Genomic DNA, 19,527 nt, shown 5'->3' with positions numbered 1-19,527 from the left:
ACGTAGTGACACTGTTGAGGATAGACAGAGATATTGAATAGGCTTAAGAAACATGGCTTGTGTAGTTGACACTGTAGACACAGACAGCAAACCACACAATATGATGCCGGAGATCATTTTTGTGTGGGTGTACAATCTCATTTGAAAACATCGAACTTTTATAAATAACAGCTTCTCTTTCGATTAAATAAGCCAGTATTTTCATGTTTTCCAAACTCATTGCAAAAATGGGGTAGTATTGTTTAAATTTTTGTTTGTGATATCCCAACAACTCGTAACTGTATCGTCATCTCAGTAAGTTTTGTGTCGTATGTACAGCACAGAGGCGGACATTAGTGGCTACAGCTTTTTGAGAAAGATGGGTTGCACAGTTCATTTTCACCCGATTTCATGAGAGTTTCTATGATTATTTAATAAACTTTCATTTCAAAAGCGGGAGTGCGCACCACTGCAAATCCTTCTTGATCTGCCTGTGCTTATATGAATGTAACTAGACAGAGATTGAAATGTAATGATGTGGGCATGTTGCCTCAAAGGAATGTTTACCTTCATCATTATTGAAACTTTCCCTGTTATAGTTTCTTATATACACATTTATAAGTACACAGTTCAAGTAAATTAGGGAACTTCTGATTATCATCCACCATGCTACTTCCTGTGATTGATGCTTAACTGCAGTATTCTAGCGACTTAATCGTAACCTGCAAATAGGTCAGCCATATCTATGATATTAAGAGTAGCAGTTAGCATGATAACATACAGCTGACCAGTTCCAAATCTATTTGGTCCCTTTTTATAAGTAGCAACTGCTCAATGGGACCTAATTCAACCTGGAGCCCCTTGTAGTCATCATCAACCATGACAGGTTGAGGGTGAGTTGAGTTATATTTTACATCAGAGAGCAGATGTGCAAACATAGACATTTTAAGTACAAAGCTTCAATGATTTGGGTTTTTTTTTAAAGCATATTTGTTCATTACATTTTTATGGACAAACAGGAAATGTTATAGCACCAAATTAAAAGATTCATTTGCTTTTGCAGAGTTTCAATTTATCGTGCAATTCAACTTCCTTCAATTTGTTAACAATGAGATATCCGTTCATGAGGGAAAATAGATCTTTCAGATTTTTTCATACTGTGAATCCCTTGCAGTCAAAAGGTCAACACAATCAAACAGAATATGCTTGATGGTGAACAGTTTGTCACAAGACACAAGTTGTTTGGGATGTACATGCATCTTTCCTTGCTTCTCTGTGTGTTATTTGGTCCTATTTTGTTTCTGGATCTCTCTTAACAACATTTAACTTGCTTGAAGGGTTAATTTGTGAAAGTAAATAATTTATGGTGCTATTTCTCTGGAAAATATGAAAAAACATGCATTTGATCAATAATGTGATGCAGTTGTTGGTAAGTAAATCTCACTGAATCTGCTAAAGTTTACGATTATGATTTGAATCTTTTGTTAGAATTAGTAGAGATACTTCTCTTGTCATAAACCTCAAGGTTGTCACTTCCAGCCAATGCAGCGCTAGCAGATTTATGAGAACGACTGACTCAAGTGTCAGCCTCATCTGCAGGGAACCAAAAATATAATCATGTGATAATACTTGATTTGGAGGCCTCATACATAGCTGTTAATGTTCCATTATATCATTCCAATGGTTAAGGTGAGATTTGATGTCAGTATGTTCACATTTGCCTGTCTGGCTTCAGTCTGGCTTTCATGAACTGTCAGACAGATTATCAACACAGCCGTAGGGCCACCTGTATCAGGACATAATAAGACTGAAGTAATTGTGTGTTGGGCTGTAGAGCTTTTGTAGTTCAAAATAGAAAAATAACACCTCAAACCATCTGGGTAGCATCATGTACTTGATCACATTGCCGTGCCGTCTAATCAAGTGTACTGGTTCCTATCTTAAATCTTCCCATACATAAGCATGCTCCTTCCGTGCTATAGGGATGGCAACTGTTTGTACACATTTTCTATTTGATATGACTTCTAATTGATATTTTATTTTCAGGCAGATTTTTGTTATTTACTTCAATATTTAGTTTGTGTGCAGATTTAAATGTAAACACAACCCAGTGTGCATGCTGTGCCAGTCCTCATAGCTCAGCAGGTTTAAGCAAGGTGTGCACGTATGTTGATGCATAAACATATTTAAATTGAAAATCCTGTTGTGCCGTTGCTGGCAATTTGCTGATTGTTGAGTACAGTTATATTTAGCAACAGTAGCTGGAGCTAGACTAACATGTAGTCTCTGAAATAAACATACAGAAAACACTTCCTAAGTTATATTCCTAAGATATCATAAGATTGAGCCCAGAGATTTCATCTGTTATCATCCAAAACTTTGTTACACAGGAGATACTGTTTGTGAGAGATCACATGACATGTCATTGGACATATCATTTTGACAGTATCTTTTGTACAATGCCATAACAATTCTATGACATCATGAAGTTGATGATACCACAATGCTATAATATTGCTGCACTGCAAGTCTAATGGTAGTACAGTGTTGAAAGATGTACTTTTTTCATTGAAAACTAATGAAGAATGATTTTTAATGATAAACAGAATCTTACGTCTACTGATATAAGTTACATCAACACTTGCTGATAAAGTTGAATATACCCTTGGCCAGCTCGGATATTTATAAGTTCATCAACTCATGTTGATATAATTGATATCATTAGATACTTGTTTGAGATTCTCTATTTACCTGAATTTGTGGTAATCTAGATTTGAATGAGCTACATTGTGTAATAATCAGGATATGCTTGACAGATTACAACTGGATCATACTTGAAGTAAACAATCACTGGTATAAATTGTTTTGTGACTTCAGAGTATAGTCTGTTTGTAGTGAAAATGTACTGATGAATTTCTCTTCAAGCAAGACAGTAAATAAAAAAGTGAAATTAAGATTGTGAATCCTCATAATTGTACCTTGCCAACTGAACATTTAAATCTTAGAATATTATGCAAATTAGGATAGAAATTATTGGTTCATATTACATGGGGATAAATGCAGCAGTTGGAACAATAAAACTAATGCATGTGCGGTATGTGATAAGCGTGAACATAGACCAAGTACTACAAACCAATAATAACGATTTGAAACTATGATCGTTTATTCATCTCCTACGTCAAATAACATCTAAGATTTAAATGTTCTATTGGCAAGGTAAAACTATGAGGATTTGTAGTCCTAATTTCATTTTGTTCGATTTCCTTCTAGTTTTAAGTGAAAATCATCGGTACGTTTTCACTGCAAACAGACTATAGATTTTAAGGCATTGTGTCATCATGCTGAATGTCCAGTTCAATTCCATGTTGGTATCGTGTGAAGACCATTTATAGTATCCTTAGTATTGATATTGCTGGAATATTGCCATCAGCTGCATAAACCTATGCTCGAGTGGTTTGATTATAGTTACATTATAATTGTGCCAGATGTCTCCTTTTGGGATTTTACCATTAGTAATGGCTGCTCAGTTGAAGATGGCCAGCAACAATGTTGATTAGATTATTAATTCAGTGACTGGTTTGTGATAATGGACCAAGATAGAATCTCGCCTTGGGTAGTTTGATGCTGGGTCTGTGCCAAGTTTATTTGTCAGAATGAATCCCAATCAAAATAGTGCAATGTTTGTCTGTATTATTACATTTGGAAGGGTATTTTTCTGGTTTGGTGTATTTATAGCATTTTCAGACAGATAACTCGAAACACACTTCTCCAACACGGAGTTAACCGTAACATATAGAATATTCATGATGCATTAGTGAGCTATTGACACTCTTACAGTGTTGCCATGAGGTTTTAGTTGGTTTCAAGATGGTGCTGTTACAGTATATACTTCTATGGATGATGATGATGATGGTGATGATGATGATGATGGTGGTGGTGGTGATGATGATGATGATGGTGATGATGATGATGATGATGGTGGTGGTGGTGGTGGTGGTGGTGGTGGTGGTGATGATGATGATGATGGTGGTGGTGATGGTGGTGGCGGTGGTGGTGGTGATGATGATGATGATGATGATGATGATGATGATGATGATGATGATGATGGTGGTGGTGGTGGTGGTGGTGGTGGTGGTGGTGATGATGATGATGATGGTGATGGTGATGATGATGATGATGATGATGATGATGGTGATGGTGATGGTGATGATGATGGTGATGGTGATGGTGATGGTGATGGTGATGATGATGATGATGATGATGATGATGGTGGTGGTTATGATGATGATGATGATGATGGTGATGATGATGATGATGATGATGATGGTGATGATGATGATGATGATGGTGATGATGATGATGATGATGATGATGATGATGGTGATGATGATGATGCCATTAGCTCTGAATAGGCCCAAGCATGGTGCTTTTTCAGTACATACTAATGAAGTAGATGATACACATGATAAAGATATTAATTTTCAGTTCAATTCAAGTTCTTTCATATTGTTGGTGCTGAGTCCCGACTATGATTTGAGCACAAGGACAGTATATTTTGATGTTTTATTCTGTGACTGAACTTGGAGGTATAACAATGCTTTTCTGTCTGATTTGTTGATAACAAACCACAGAGAAACTGTCTCCCTGAAACTAGTAACACAACGGCTAGCATATGTTCCTTTATCTTACATAGAACTAGGTGTGTGGATTCAGATGTAATATATTACACCTGTGCTGGGTTAGGACTCTTGCTAATGTGGTGTAAACAATGTTGCACAGAAATAATGTGTGCTATTCACTGATGTTGACAATAAAAACTACTGTTTACAGTTTGCCGTGGTATGTTAAGCATGAGGTCAGTATGGGTGAAGTGTGTCTGGTATGGAAACAGGAGGAGAAAATATTTAGTCATGAACTGTGAAGCATTACTGTGTTTACCAAACTGAATGTAGATTCTGGTCGTTGAAGAATTTGCAAATCAAATTTGAACTAAAACATTTGGAGCCTGTTGTTTAATCGGCATTGAGTAAAAAATGAAGCATACAAGTTACAACTTTCTCGATTACTATTTCTTGTTTACAGCATTAAGCGATGTTATGAGGTAGATTGTAACATCGTTATCAAGCTAGAGGTGACTGCAATCAAGTAGTGAGAAGCTTAAAAACATGGTGCCTTTGGAGCAGTTTTACAGTGAAAAGCAGTGTTGATGTTATGTTTACACCTGTGTGTTGGTACTGAGGCCTGTGATGTACCCTGAGATATGTATGAGTAGTGACAACAGTTGACACAGAATGGCCTCAATCGTTTACATAGATGTACTATTACAGACCAGTGTCTGTATACTGACACACCTGTGGTGAAGGTAGAGTGTAACACCCTAGCAGACCAGGTAAACTGACATCTGAGATGAAAATAGTGCATTGCACCTGTTGCTGACCAGGTGTTGGTAGACTGACACTTGAGATGAAGGTTTAGTGTAATACCTGTAACAGACTATATGTTGATATATTGAGAAACTTAAATGAAGATATAGCATATATACCAGATATAGAGGCAAATTATTACACCATCAGCATGTCATACCCAAGATAGAGGTAAATTAAATATGTGTTGGTTGGTGACATAACAGATGTAAGGTGATGTAGAAGACCAGTTAAATAGAGACACAGGTGATTCTGACAGGTAATATCTGCTGATGGATATTGCCGACATTTCTTATGTGAGCTGAGCTGTGAAAGTACAAGTGTGACCTACTTTCTCAAGTATAAATATTCCTGGAGGCATGTGGACAAATACAGATACCAAACACTGATATGATATTTTTAATGCAGTTCCATCAATTCCTAAATGATCAGTTGTCTCACAACATACTACTTTAATGAAAACTGACCCCAACCTCTAAAATGTAGCTAGTTAAGCATGAAATGTATATTGACTCTATATTACCATTTGGACAGATTGGAAGTGCTCATTCTAATGTTACTCAAAAGAGTGGTATTAGTAACGTATGATCTACCATTTTTTATAGGGGTTATCAGATTGATCTTTCTATTTATATGTAAACATTTTTTGAGAATCGGTTTTGGGTATCATGGCAAAAAGATCCTTGTTTTACGTCCAGTAGTTTATTTTTAGTGGAAAAAGTTCACCTTGACGAATTTAAGTGACTCCAAACTATTCCACTCTCACTGAATGAATATGTAATTTTGATAGAAACGGGCAATTACTTTATATGATTGAGTTAAGCTCATCTTATATTTATGCCAGAGTCTAAACCTGGACCATGAAATCTGTATCAAAATGAACTTCCGACTACTCTCATGTGTTAGCTTGTCATGATCAGTCATCAGGAATAGAGTATCAACAGACCATTATTGAATAATGCAAGGTAATCTTGTCATTACACAATCTGTTATTATAAAGTCTTCATTGAAAGTCTGGACTATGTAATCAGATAGATCAATTAATCTAAAGTTTCATTCAATAATATCAACTTAAAATTCACAGTCATGTGTCCCTTGTGTACTTATAAGTTTTGTTTACCACATTCCACAGGAACTGCTTTATGACATGCCGAGACATCGTACACAGCATCCAGATTTAGAGTACAGCTGTTACTTGAAATGGACCTCAGTTTACAGAAAATGAATACGTTATGAATGACAAAATATGACTCATTAAGTGTAGCAGTTTGTCAACCCTTTTTCAGATGGAAATAGCCAGGCTGTGCAAATCTTAAACGTCAAATTGCTCCATGCATGAAAGGAAACTCTGCTGCTTTTTAAAAACCTTATGACTGTAGTTATTGTAAATTTATATAGCAAAACCTGCAGTTATAGTTTAATGATATCAGAATTTTACTACTCCTGATAAAATTATGCTTTCAGATATGCTCTAGTACTTTCTCTTGTCACTTTGCAAGACAGATACACCTGGTATTCTAATCCCAGCGCTACTTGACATAACAACTAATGCAACTGAAATGGTTTATCATGTGTATTAATGTGCAAATGACAAGTTGACAAATTTTCATCATCTGTGCTGTTATTTCATACAAAAGAGATAGGACATATTTTTTTCACAGATGGTTTGATGAAAGCATAACCTATACATAAGCTGACCCGTTTCTGTATTATCTTTGTTCTGGGGTTCAAAATATGGCTTATCTGCAGCCTGTAGAGGTGAATGGTCGAGTATCTCTCCATTCTTGAAAAATAAGGAGCAGAGACTGAGGATATTGCCTTTCAGAAATTACTTTCAAAGTAGACTATTTATGTTATCAAAATTATGTGTCAAAATGAAATAAACTATCGTCCTTGTATTTGAAAGTGGTAGACATCGCTTCATTCCTAAAAAATAATGGAGCGAGTGGACAATGGAATGATGTCACAAATGCTGGTCTTGATTTAAGAGATGTTAACCTACTTGCACCAGGTGCAACCTTTGATAAAACTCTAGTTGCACCAGACAATTTCCAGATGCACTGCTTACATTGCAGTGTGTAATGAAAGAAACATGCTTTTGAATTATTTGGATGTTTTATTCAGAAGTTTACTCACTCAAAAATTCACTTGCACCTGGTGAAAGTTGACTTAAAACTATGTTGCATTTTGTAATATTGGGTTGCACCAGTGCAAGTAACAAAGCACTAAATCGAGCCCTGAAATGTAATTTAGTGTGCAGCATACTAAAGTGAAAAGGAGTCCCAGCTGGATGGAAGAGTCAAAACCTGTTGAAAATCCTGACTTGCTTTATTTATGGTTTTAGTATTACAGCAATGAGTGTGTGGAAGGGAAATAGTGTGGTGTAGGACTGCAAAATTGACAAGTGCAATGTTGTCTGTGTGCTTGACATGGTTGGAGTTGTGCTGAAACACAACCAAGCTGTATTCACCACTCCTGAACTAATGCTTTAACCAACAGGACACTATTAAACACTGAGACATGGAACTTCAGTTGTAAACAGCCAAGACCTGGTGTGCATGACTGTGAGATGGGAGGGCCTTTAAATCCAGTGTTGTTGTCAGTACAGAAGTGTCAGTCCTGCTTTTATGACTCAGTATATAGCTAGATGTAGTCCAACAGGTTTTCACAGTTGATAGTGTAACTTTTAAAGCTGTGAAGTACAGAAAAAAGGTGTCAGAACATGCAAAGCTTGTTTGACTGGTAATCTAAAGAACTGAACAATAATTGTAAACCAAAAGTCACTGTGTTCTGTAATCTGATTGGTTGAAACTCATGATCAAATGATATTTGATTCCGGGAAACTGCAAGACCATTCTCTGTGTATTGACACATAGAAACATTGCAAACAATTGTGACATATTGTGACATAAAGTCAGAATGACGTCACAAATGAGCAGCTCCAGATGCTACCATGGGAACCAGCTGAGACGGCCAGCTCATGACACTTCACTGCTGTACCCATACTCCATGTAAACGAGTAAAACCCTTTCTTTTACTTTTTTGTTTACAATGTCGATAAACATCACGTTAGCCAATTTCTGGATGTTATTGAGTATTTGAAGCCCAAATATTTCGGGCTGATGTTGTCGGTTCCAAATGCATTCCCGTGCTTCAAATACTCAATGACACCCAGAAATTGGCCAACACATGATGTTCATCTCCTAAATCAGTAACTGAATGATAATTTATGTCATACTTCCTTGAACTTTGGAATGTAATTGTTTGTCAACATGTGAAATGTCTCTGACTGTTTTTCATCACAATTTGTGGTTATTAACATTGATACTTTTTGGGGTGGTGTGGTAGCCTAGTGGTTAGGTGTTCTCTTGTCATGCCAAGTGCCAGGGGTTGATTCCCCACATAGGTACAGTGTGTGAAAGCCATTTCTGGCATCCCCAGCCATGATATTCCTAAAAGTGGTGTGAAACTAAACATACCCACTCACTGATTCTATTTTGGTTTAGATTTGACATATACCTTCTATTGTATTTCAGATAGACAGTGTTAGCATTATAATCTTCATATTGGCTTTATGTGTATTTGTATTATGGCCAAACATATTTGCAATGAGTAAACTTTTGTTTGGAAGAATTTGTGTCAGACATTGGCTAAATACAAACATGGTGAACAATTTATTTATTGTCTTATTGTCATGTCTTTACAATAAAATGCATGAGGTTAATCGTTCTCTACTTTAAGGTAGAAAGGTGAGATTTTAACAGAGGGATGTTGTGAATTTTTCTCATAATAAAAGGGTATATTTATTTTTTGAGTGAATTGTTTTCAACATATTCTTTAATATACTCATTTTCATAACAATCTTCATATCAAATTGTTTTCAACTGAACAAAGATTTTGCCTCAAATAGTAAAATAGTGTTTCTAGTTTGCATTTCATTCAGTAGCTTCATCCACAGAAGGTTATGAAACACTAGGCACATACTATGTTTGATTTCGGTTAATCATAGCAGAAAGTATTTCACATCTCTGTATGAAGATGAGATTAGTAAACATGCTCCCATACAGCACCTATGTGAGGGTAAGCAAGTGGGTCGCCTCATAGTGGCAGCTTGAATGCAGGCCATACATGCCTTTTGACTCATGGACTGTGCTTTTCGGCCCACTTACAATAGTGTTCCTGACACAGTACTAAGATGGCCACATCGTGAATTGAGTGGGCAGGGGGGAGCGGAGAATCACTATGGGTGCAGGTGTTATTTATAAGCTTGTACATATATTTAAAAGCTTTCCGACTTAAAGTGATTGTGTTTGGCAATGACATGAAAAAATTAGAAAACTTTTGGTTTCAAATGAAGGTATCAGAGCGCATTGATATTTGTTTCATCATGTGTGTTTGTTGTTTGCAGATTGTGTTGTTATAAAACCATGGAATATAGTTCCTATTCAGTTGTTTCATTAGAACTACCCTCCTTGCTTGAAGTCAGATCGGGTTAGATCATAAACGTCAGAGCATAATGTATATGTTGTCAAGTTGGCTGCAGGTAAGTTTGGGTGAGAAGATTCAGTCAGAGGCTTTTGGAAAAGACCAGTCAGGTTGTTGACCATATTGACAGGAATGTTTAGCAAAAGGTTACAAACTGGAGCTGGAGTAGAATTATAATCTTTTGCTTATACTTTAGATAAGCAGTTTCCGCTGTTTGTGGCTTGATTTTCCTAATCTAAGACTCGACCTGTGACTTTCATCTTTGTCTTTTTGTTTGTATTCAGTTTGAAGAACACAGTGATGTGGATGCTTATAAAAATATATATTCATATATAATCATATATGTGTTACAGTCAGATTGTGAAATCAGTCATTTTGTTAAATGACTGACCATTTCAGCCATCTCGTGAGAGTCACCTGTTTTGCATCATTTTGTGTAACAACAATTATTATACTTAAGTCATTTCATGAAATTTCATTTCATCCAGATGTAGTGCACAGGGGTTTTTGAGGTGTTTGTATGGGTTTTCCTGCTCTGGACATGGCAAGTGTCAAACAAACAGGCATAAGTACCTGCTGAGGAAGGATGACAATATATGGATGAACTTCTTTTTTGCTTCTAAATGCCTCTCAAAGATGGAGGTGTACATGCTTCAGAGCCAAGCTGAAGTGCACTAGCTGCTGCCACAATAGTTTTTGCATAAGTGATGTTGAAATCTGGATCCACTTAATGTTTAGTCTTTTCATGAAATTACTGATTTCACAGCCTGACTGTTACGTATATGCTCATGAAATATATACTCAATGGTACTGTGTACAGCCTGTGACTTGAGTCGTGAGCATAAAGACATGACAAAATAATGATAAACATCAGTGACGACTTGAAAGTCAATTTATAACTGAATCACTTCTCTGTTGCATCAACAACTGAGTTGGTATAAGGTTAAGGTCATTAGAGATCAAACTATGAAGCAGGCTTGAAACTTTTGGAATAATTCAAATATATGCATTTCCGAAAAGTGGAGTTGATAAGTACAATGTAGAGACAATGTCAAAGGTAATAGATCTTAATGGCTGCTTTGAATACAGGTAACATGCTAGTTTCATGAAACAAGTCCTATATTGCAGCATACGCCAGCTGTTCATATTGTATTTAGCATTATGTGGCTTTGTGAATTGAAAATGATTATATAATGCTCATGTTGTTCAATTTTGATAGTATGTGGCCCATTGTTCGATATTTCCATCTGGAATCTATTTTTTTCTGCATATGGTTTTGTCAATCATCATATTTAATTTGCTGAACAAGTATTGACTGGGAGGGTATTCAGAGTAGACACAGATGACTGAACTACAGGACAGGAGCATGACGCTGAGTGAATGCTTTACATTGCAGTCAGCAGTATTAATGTCATGAAAACCTGCAGTTAGTGGCATCTTGGTAATGTCATGAAAACCTACAGTAAGTGGCATCTTGGTGATGTCATGAAAACCTACAGTTAGTGGCATCTTGGTAATGTCATGAAAACCTACAGTTAGTGGCATCTTGGTAATGTCTTGAAAACCTACAGTAAGTGGCATCTTGGTAATGTCATGAAAACCTACAGTAAGTGGCATCTTTGTAATGTCATGAAAACCTACAGTTAGTGGCATCTTGGTAATGTCATGAAAACCTACAGTTAGTGGCATCTTGGTAATGTCATGATAACCTGCAGTTTGTGGCATCTTGGTATTGTCATGAAAACCTACAGTTAGTGGCATCTCGGTAATGTCATGATAACCTGCAGTTCGTGGCATCTTGGTAATGTCATGATAACGTGCAGTTCGTGGCATCTTGGTAATGTCATGAAAACCTACAGTTAGTGGCATCTTGGTATTGTCATGAAAACCTACAGTTAGTGGCATCTCGGTAATGTCATGAAAACCGACATTTAGTGGCATCTTGGTAATGTCATGAAAACCTGCAGTTAGTGGCATCTTGGTAATGTCATGAAAACAGGCAGTTAGTGGCATCTTGGTAATGTCATGAAAACCTACAGTTAGTGGCATCTCGGTAATGTCATGATAACCTGCAGTTCGTGGCATCTTGGTAATGTCATGATAACCTGCAGTTCGTGGCATCTCGGTAATGTCATGATAACCTGCAGTTAGTGGCATCTCGGTAATGTCATGATAACCTACATTCATCAGTATTACAGTAATCACTGTCATAATAACCAACAGTTAACATTATTGCACTAATGTTACGATATTTACCTGCCTTCAGTGATATCTCAGTAATATAATGATAACATACAGTCACCAGTTTTACAGTAGTGTCATGATAACCTGCATTCAGCAGTATGTCAGTAATCTCACGATAACCTGCATTCAGTGGTATTTCAGTAATGTCATGATACCCTCAGGGGTCATAAAATCTTGAAAAAGCCTGGAATATGGGCATTTGGCATGAAAAAGCCTGGAAAATCTATTTTGCCTTAAAAATCCTGGAACACAACTTGAAAGCCTGGAAAAACATTGAATTTTGCTGCCCCTGTCGCGGTTGTTTGTTGATTTCATTAGTATCTTTATTCTCGTTACTTTACATGACACCACTCTTGATATTCTGTCATGCTGGCTTGGCTCCAGAGCACTAATGTGCTGTTTTTGACCAAGAGCTTTTCCCAGCAGTCTCAATTCTGTGTGCAGATGGACAACAGCCCAGACACATTATCTCAACATTCACTATATTTCCTTTTTTTTTTTTTTTACTTCTTCTCTTTTTGCTTATAGGTAAGCATGAATGTCAGTATCAATGTATCAAATAGTGTTAATAAAAAGTTAAAATGTTTTCAAACATATTTTGGGATTATTTAAATATTGCTTAAAATAATATGTACACAAGCAATTATAGGAATAAAGTTCTGTGCCTTTGTGATTGTTCGTCCCTATCACTTATAGTCTCAAAATCTCACAAGATCACAGTCTTCAATTCATAAAATGTCCAATGTTAAAACACTCAAGAATGAAAATCACCATCCATGAATCTGAAGAAATCAAGTTTGCAACACATTCAGAAGTCTAACATCAGATGCCCCTCTTTTCGTCATCGAGTTTGCAAGTTGCCGATCGCCAAGAATCCATTTCACAGAGTTCACTTGTTCTGTACTATGAAGCCTCAATTGCATGTCATCAACAAGACTGGTTGAATGCACAGCTTCTACCACACAGTCAACAAAAGCATGAATATCAAAACCGCCTGTTAATCCTGTAATCTCTTCAAGAGTCTTCTCAAGTAGAAAACATTCTCAAGTCCTTCCAGCAAACTCAGTGTATCTGCAGCTATTGTAGATCTCACTACCCTCTTTATTTTGCTGACATGCCACGCCAGTGGACAACAGTGATCGTTCTCCCCAACAAGGAAAATCACACGAGTGCCCACACTACTTACACCATCACAGATATTTCAACTTCCGAATCACTTTTACTGCCCTCAGTAGATCATCCACGATTACACTCTTAAACTTAGTGCTACGTTTGATCATTTTGAAAGCAAGATCATGCCTTGAACCCAGCACTAGCCAGTCGATCTTTCCAAAAATACTCCTGAGCTGTGTGCAGTACAAGTTTGGTGTTACTTAACTTGGTATTACATGCAGAAATGTTCGTGTACTACCATAGATAAGCAGACACTACCTGAAATCAGAATTTCAGATTAAACCTAACAGTGCTCAGAGGTCTTGCTTGTTATTTTCATTAGGATTACTTATATAATTGCTTGTCATTTTGGCCTTAATTTTGCCCAGAAAAACCTAGAACAAGCCTTAAATTCTTTTCTTTAGTTTTGTATGAACCCTGAACCTGCAGTTAGCGATATCTCACTAATGTCATAACTTGCATTCAGTGATATATCAGTAATGTCATGATAACCTCCAATTAACAATACTTATAAACCTAATTCTGATCACTGCCTTTAATGGTCATTATCCTTTCTACTTGCACCAATACCCGGTAAGAGGTTTTACTCCCAATGTAAAACCTGGGAATAGGTTTAACTAGATTTAAGTAAAACCTATTCCCAGGTTTTACTAGGAGTAAACCCTCGTCCCGAAAGTACCGGTTTGGAGCGATCAGCCACCGAAATCTGCATTCACAGGAAAGGAAAAACAAAAACTCTGACAACAGTGTTTTAATTGAAATTGAACGTCATTGTAACACTTCCGTGAGCGACAGTTTGTGTTGTACCGGAATCTCCCTCTGAAGTAGGAACCGACACTGTCGCAGACGTCTGAGTTTTCTTTGGAGCTGAACATGAGAGAACATCTGACGCCATTGCTTGTTGTTGATCACTGGTTCTCTTGTAAACCCTCACTGCCTCGCTTTTGTGACCTACAATAAAAGAATTCATCTTGATAAGTCATTTCAAATTGTACATAACCGTTTGAAAAGCAATTTATATGATATTGTAATCGCTTTGCTTGGGGCCATCATTGGGATTCGAACCCGGATCTTGGCATGTTAACCATAACACATGTTGACATCACAAGTTCTAGCATTTAAAATCGCCAAATTGCAATTTGGCCCAGTCACTTCAAGTTTCATTCGTGTTTTGCAGATATTCATTGAGTTACATACCAGTTTGTTCACAAATCTGTTGCTCGCTTATGTTTGCCTCGTAGAGACGGGTAGCAGCAGTGCATCTGAGCGAGTGGTTCGTTTTCCTTCCTTCAATTCCGGCTTCAGCACATATTCTCTTCACCGTTGTCTGGATTGTGTTGTGGCCCATGGGCGACTCTAGGTACCATTTTCCATCCTTAGGTTTCTTCATCGGGGTGAAGTAAAACGCATTTGCTCGAGTTGAAGATGGTAGGCTGGAAAGTTAAATTGTGTTGACATAGAATCAATTAAGTATGAAATGTTTGCATTTGTCATTTATATGCCCCTAAACCAATGCGTGCAATCATCATCAGGGAGTAAAATTATAAGACAATTTACATGCAGTATGGGTCAAGTCACCCGCATGATGTGATTAAATGAGTGGTATATCTAAAGAATGTATAACATGTATCAGAAATGTATCAGAAAACATCTAATACATACCAAAGTGACTTGTACTTCATGAAAAGGCGCACATAACATCGTTCCGGGTTCTTGGTATTTTCATACGCTCGCACCTTTTTCTTCTGCAGTTTCCTGTCTTTCACTCCCCCGGCATTTGTCTTAGAGACGTCTTCCACATACTGCAGGTACCTGCGGCCGTTCTGGTCTGTATGTGGGCCTGTAATCTGAGGTTGTTGGTGTAGTCTTAAACTCCGATGTTCCTTTCCACCTCTCAAGGCGAAGTTAAGTCCTGGAAAATAAAATTCCGTACACAATTATATAATGTTTATCTATTTTGGTCTTAACACGGGATTCAAAATATCCATCCAAACTTTGTTTGGTTTGGTTTGCCTCAAAGTGAAGTCGGGCATTTTGTTCCAGTTAATCACATTTATTTTCGATGTGAAGGTTTGATTGTAAATGCCAAAATTGCTAATATCCGACTTTTCGACAGGGAAATCAAATGCAAAATGCAACTCACCAGTTAAGTAGAGGACTGTGTCCAGGAGTTTTTGCGGCGTGCCTTCTCCAAGAGCCCCCTTCTCCCACAGAGTGTTCTCCTCGTCTCGAGTTATCACCTCTGTAGGTTTTCTCACGTCTGCTCCAAGACCAGCTGTGGACCTCTCACGCATGCATGCGTCCAGTGCCTGTCTGCTGTCCTGGAACTCTTCGCCTTCCATCAGATTGTAAGGAGATTTGTTAGCTTTCAAGTGTGACGCTATTGCCGTGAATAGCCCATACACAGTAACAGCTGGGTAGCAAGTCCCGTCCACTTTCCTCGCCTCGAATAGGAAATACTTTAGGGCTGTATTTATATCTTTAGCAGTCATATCCAGCAAGTCTTCAGTCAAGACGGACGACGACAGCGCGATGTTTGCATCCATTGACCTCGTCCGACGCTCTTCTTGCCATCGCCTGAATACTCCTTTCGCCCAATCATTTTTGTACCTTGTCGTTCTTGGAACACATCGAGATAATTTCCTTTCAATATCTTCCTCAGTCAAAGGTGCCGCGAAACGGAACAGAAAATCATCATCATCATCATCATCATCATCATCATCAGCAGCAGCAGCAGCAGCAGCAGCAGCAGCATTGTCATCATCTTTCTTAAACTGCGACTGTGTTAAAAACATTTCGTCTTCGCTCTGGTTTGCCATGGTTAGCAATGAGCGGATTCAAGTAACCACGTGGTATATAACTGACTCACTCACAAAAAACACGTGCACTGCGTGAAAATCCCGTGCGTTTTCTAACTTGTGCATTAGAGTTGCGACATTGCTGTCATTCCGAATGTTCGCGGTATAGTGAGGTCCTAATTCCTTATAACGCAATATTTAAAATGACGGTTTATAAGCAAGAGAAAAAACTTCTCCTCAGTTTTGGTAGAGAATGTAAACCTTCGGGGGTCGGGAAATCCCTCGGGGCTACGCCCCTCGGGATTTCCCTACCCCTCAGGTTTACATTCTCTACCAAAACTTCGGAGGCGTTTTTTCTCCTATACCTAAATAATGTTATGATAACCTCCAGTTAGCAATACCTAAATAATGTCATGATAACCTGCATTCAGCATTGTCTCAATAATGTCATGATAACCTGCAGTTCATGGTATCTTCTGTGTCACTCTAGGAATAAAATTTATCAGACCTGACCATGCTTACATTATTCAACACAAGGGATTTTGCTGCAATGGCTGATACGTCTCCTGGGTTATAACTCCTCATTTCCAACTGTCACAACATAATGTGACACAAACCAGATGAGTTATGCATGATCCAACACAACACACTATTTTGTCTTAGGCTGATGGAGTCACAGCAGATGCAATTTGTGGATGATAACCAGTATTCTGCCCTGTTTGACAGTGGTGTATAGACCAGTTGCAAACCGTTGCTATGATAGGATATTATCCAGACATTCCACCTGCTTTGCTACCCCGTAATGCATTGGAATTAATTTTAACTAATACACTTATTTGTATGAGTGAGTGAATGATTGAAGAATATTGCCACATCCAAGTGGAATAAATCAGTCAATGTAGAGAGCATGATCAATAAAACATGCAGTAAACTATGTCTATCAATCAACTAGGCTTCCCAGTGTACTAATACAGGTTTGGAGGGGATTACAGCACATACATTGATCATATACTGATCTGGTTTTGGATCACCACTGTTATGAAGCTGTATACCCACGTAACAAAGTGAATTTAGGCTTATGTTCAGTTCCGTACTATATACCTATTTACTGTTCAGAGTTCAGTCCCCTTGCTCTGCCTGGATCTGCTGATTGTGGGACTGACTTCACATTAAGGTTGTTTGTTTGTCGGCCTTGGTTCCATTCTGCTCTTGCATATTCCTTTGTAATACTGAATAGCTAAACAGTGGTAAAGTTAGTGCTTGTGATCTGCAGAGATGTCATGCCTGTATGCTTGTGTTTCAGAAAGCCTTGCCTTAACAACTTTTAATGTGGGCCATCAGACTCCCCACATCCGCAATGTCCGAGTGTTCGAGTTTTCTGAGGGCGTCCCTGGAGGACACAAGCCTTGTACCTGGTTCAACGTCAACCAGCCTCCCAAAGGCCTGGACAACATGTCCACCTTCCAGGTCAGTGGTCTCTGAGACCAGTGGGGAAAAGTGTCAGATATTAATTAAGCACTTTCATTATTGATTTAAATTATTTTGAGTTGATGATGCTTGTTGATGACATTTTTACTTTTCTTAAAAAAGTTTTAATGTATATGAACTTGTACGCAAGGATGAATTTCTATTTGTGATCCAAAATCATTCTAGGATTTTTTTCAATTTCTAAAACAGCTAACCAGCTTCTGCAATAGTGATGTCAATTGATTCTGACATCATGATAATCACTGATGTCACAAAGGCTTGAAAAGCATGAAGTCATGTCTCCTCAGAGATATTTCACCCAAGCAATATCGACTATGGAATCAAATTTTGAATAATCAGATCATACTTCACCCTTTTTCATAAGAATAATAAAGCCATGTTGAAAAAGTCATTTTATTATTCAGATATGTTGTTTTGTTTGATTGCACTTGGCATCTGTGTACACTGACAGTGACAGATGGGGTTCACTGAACCGTGAATGTTTTACTGAATTAAGGATGGATTGTATTTTATCTGTTACAGAAACGTTTAGGTTAGAAGTAGTCTTCTGCTCAGTAACTTGATGCATGTCATCATATCACAACTGTGTGGATTGATGTTTATGATGTCAGTCACTAGATTGTCTGGTCCAGATTTGATTATTTACATATTTCATCATATTGCTGTAATTTTGCAGAGTGCATATATCAGGCATTGTAAACCAAAAGTTACTGTGTTCTGTAATCTGATGGGTTGAAAAACATGATTAAATGGTATTAGATTCCCGGAAACTGAAAGACTATTCACCGCGTATTGACACATAAACAATTGTTTTGTTGTGTCATCAACAGTGGTGATGTCATTCAAATCATATTGTGACGTAAAGTTAAAATGACGTCACAAATGAGCAACTCCAGATGCTACCATGAGAACCAGCTGAAACGGCCAGCTGATGACACTTAACTGCTGTGTCCGTATTCGATGTAAACAAGTGCAGACACTAAAACCCCTTCGGTTTACTTTTGTGTTTACAATGTCGATAAACATCATATATTGGCCAACATGACGTTGACGCCGTCGGTTCCAAATGCATTCCCATGCTTCAAATACTCAATAACACCCGGAAATTGGCCAACACATGAAGTTTATCTCCTAAATGCACATACAAATTTCCGTCTTGTGTAGATACATAGGAACAATAAGTATATGAGAATTAAGTGGTCATTGTATTTATCCAACGATGAATCTGTTGATGCATGTCAAGATAGTTTGAAGTAAACCTGAGCATTTTACTTTGAAATGCATATGGTCTCTTTCCTTTCACCTCTTGCTCTAATGAATTCCCATCGCACACTTCACTGCAGCTGTATGGCAATTCAGATCGGCATCGGTGATAAAAACCTAACCCACTAAGTATACTGTTATTCTGCTTGGGTTATCATGAGTTTTATTGTGTGTCTTGAGTGTAACTGATAAAGGTTTTGCACACTTACCACTTAGTTCAGTTTACTCCATTAATGGCTTAAAGTTGTATCATAGATAGCTAAGACACACCCAAGCCACCAAGGTATGCCATCTTTTTTTTGTGTAAGGATGAATCGTCCTAATGTGACAGCCAGAATAATGGCTCTGTAGGGTCTGTTCTGTAAAGTGACTGTAGTGCTATAGCTGTCATAAGTCTGTAATGAGTGAGTGAGTTTAGTGTTACTCTGCTCTAAGCAATATTCCAGCAATGTCACGGCGGGCAACACTATAGATGTGCTTCACACAATGTATCCATGAAGGGAATCAAACACAGGTCTTTGGCGTGATGAGTGAACACTTTAACCACTAGGCTACCCCATCGCCCAAATCTGTGATGAAGTGTATGATATGTGTTTGTTTTAAAATCACTTTGTGGAATCAGAGCTCATTATCCCCCGAAAAGCGTTTTGTTAGGGGTATTAAAATGCACCCTG

The 19,527-nt window shown here is 37.8% G+C and overlaps 1 protein-coding gene across 4 annotated transcripts in view; it reads left to right on the top strand.

Annotated features, from left to right (window-relative positions):
- The window catches only part of LOC137293830 (uncharacterized), a 66,809-nt gene that overhangs the window by 13,128 nt on the left and 34,154 nt on the right, over window positions 1-19,527 (top strand). For all 4 annotated transcript variants that reach the window (XM_067824596.1, XM_067824598.1, XM_067824597.1 and 1 more), the window contains exon 3: window positions 17,406-17,569. In XM_067824596.1, coding sequence (XP_067680697.1) covers window positions 17,406-17,569 — 164 coding nt within the window. The remainder of the gene's footprint in view (window positions 1-17,405; window positions 17,570-19,527) is intronic.

This window comes from Haliotis asinina, chromosome 8 (assembly GCF_037392515.1).
Source record: "Haliotis asinina isolate JCU_RB_2024 chromosome 8, JCU_Hal_asi_v2, whole genome shotgun sequence".
Lineage (NCBI taxonomy): Eukaryota > Metazoa > Mollusca > Gastropoda > Lepetellida > Haliotidae > Haliotis > Haliotis asinina.
The sequence above is the reverse complement of the archived record's forward strand: the minus strand, read 5'-3'. Positions and strand labels throughout refer to the sequence as shown.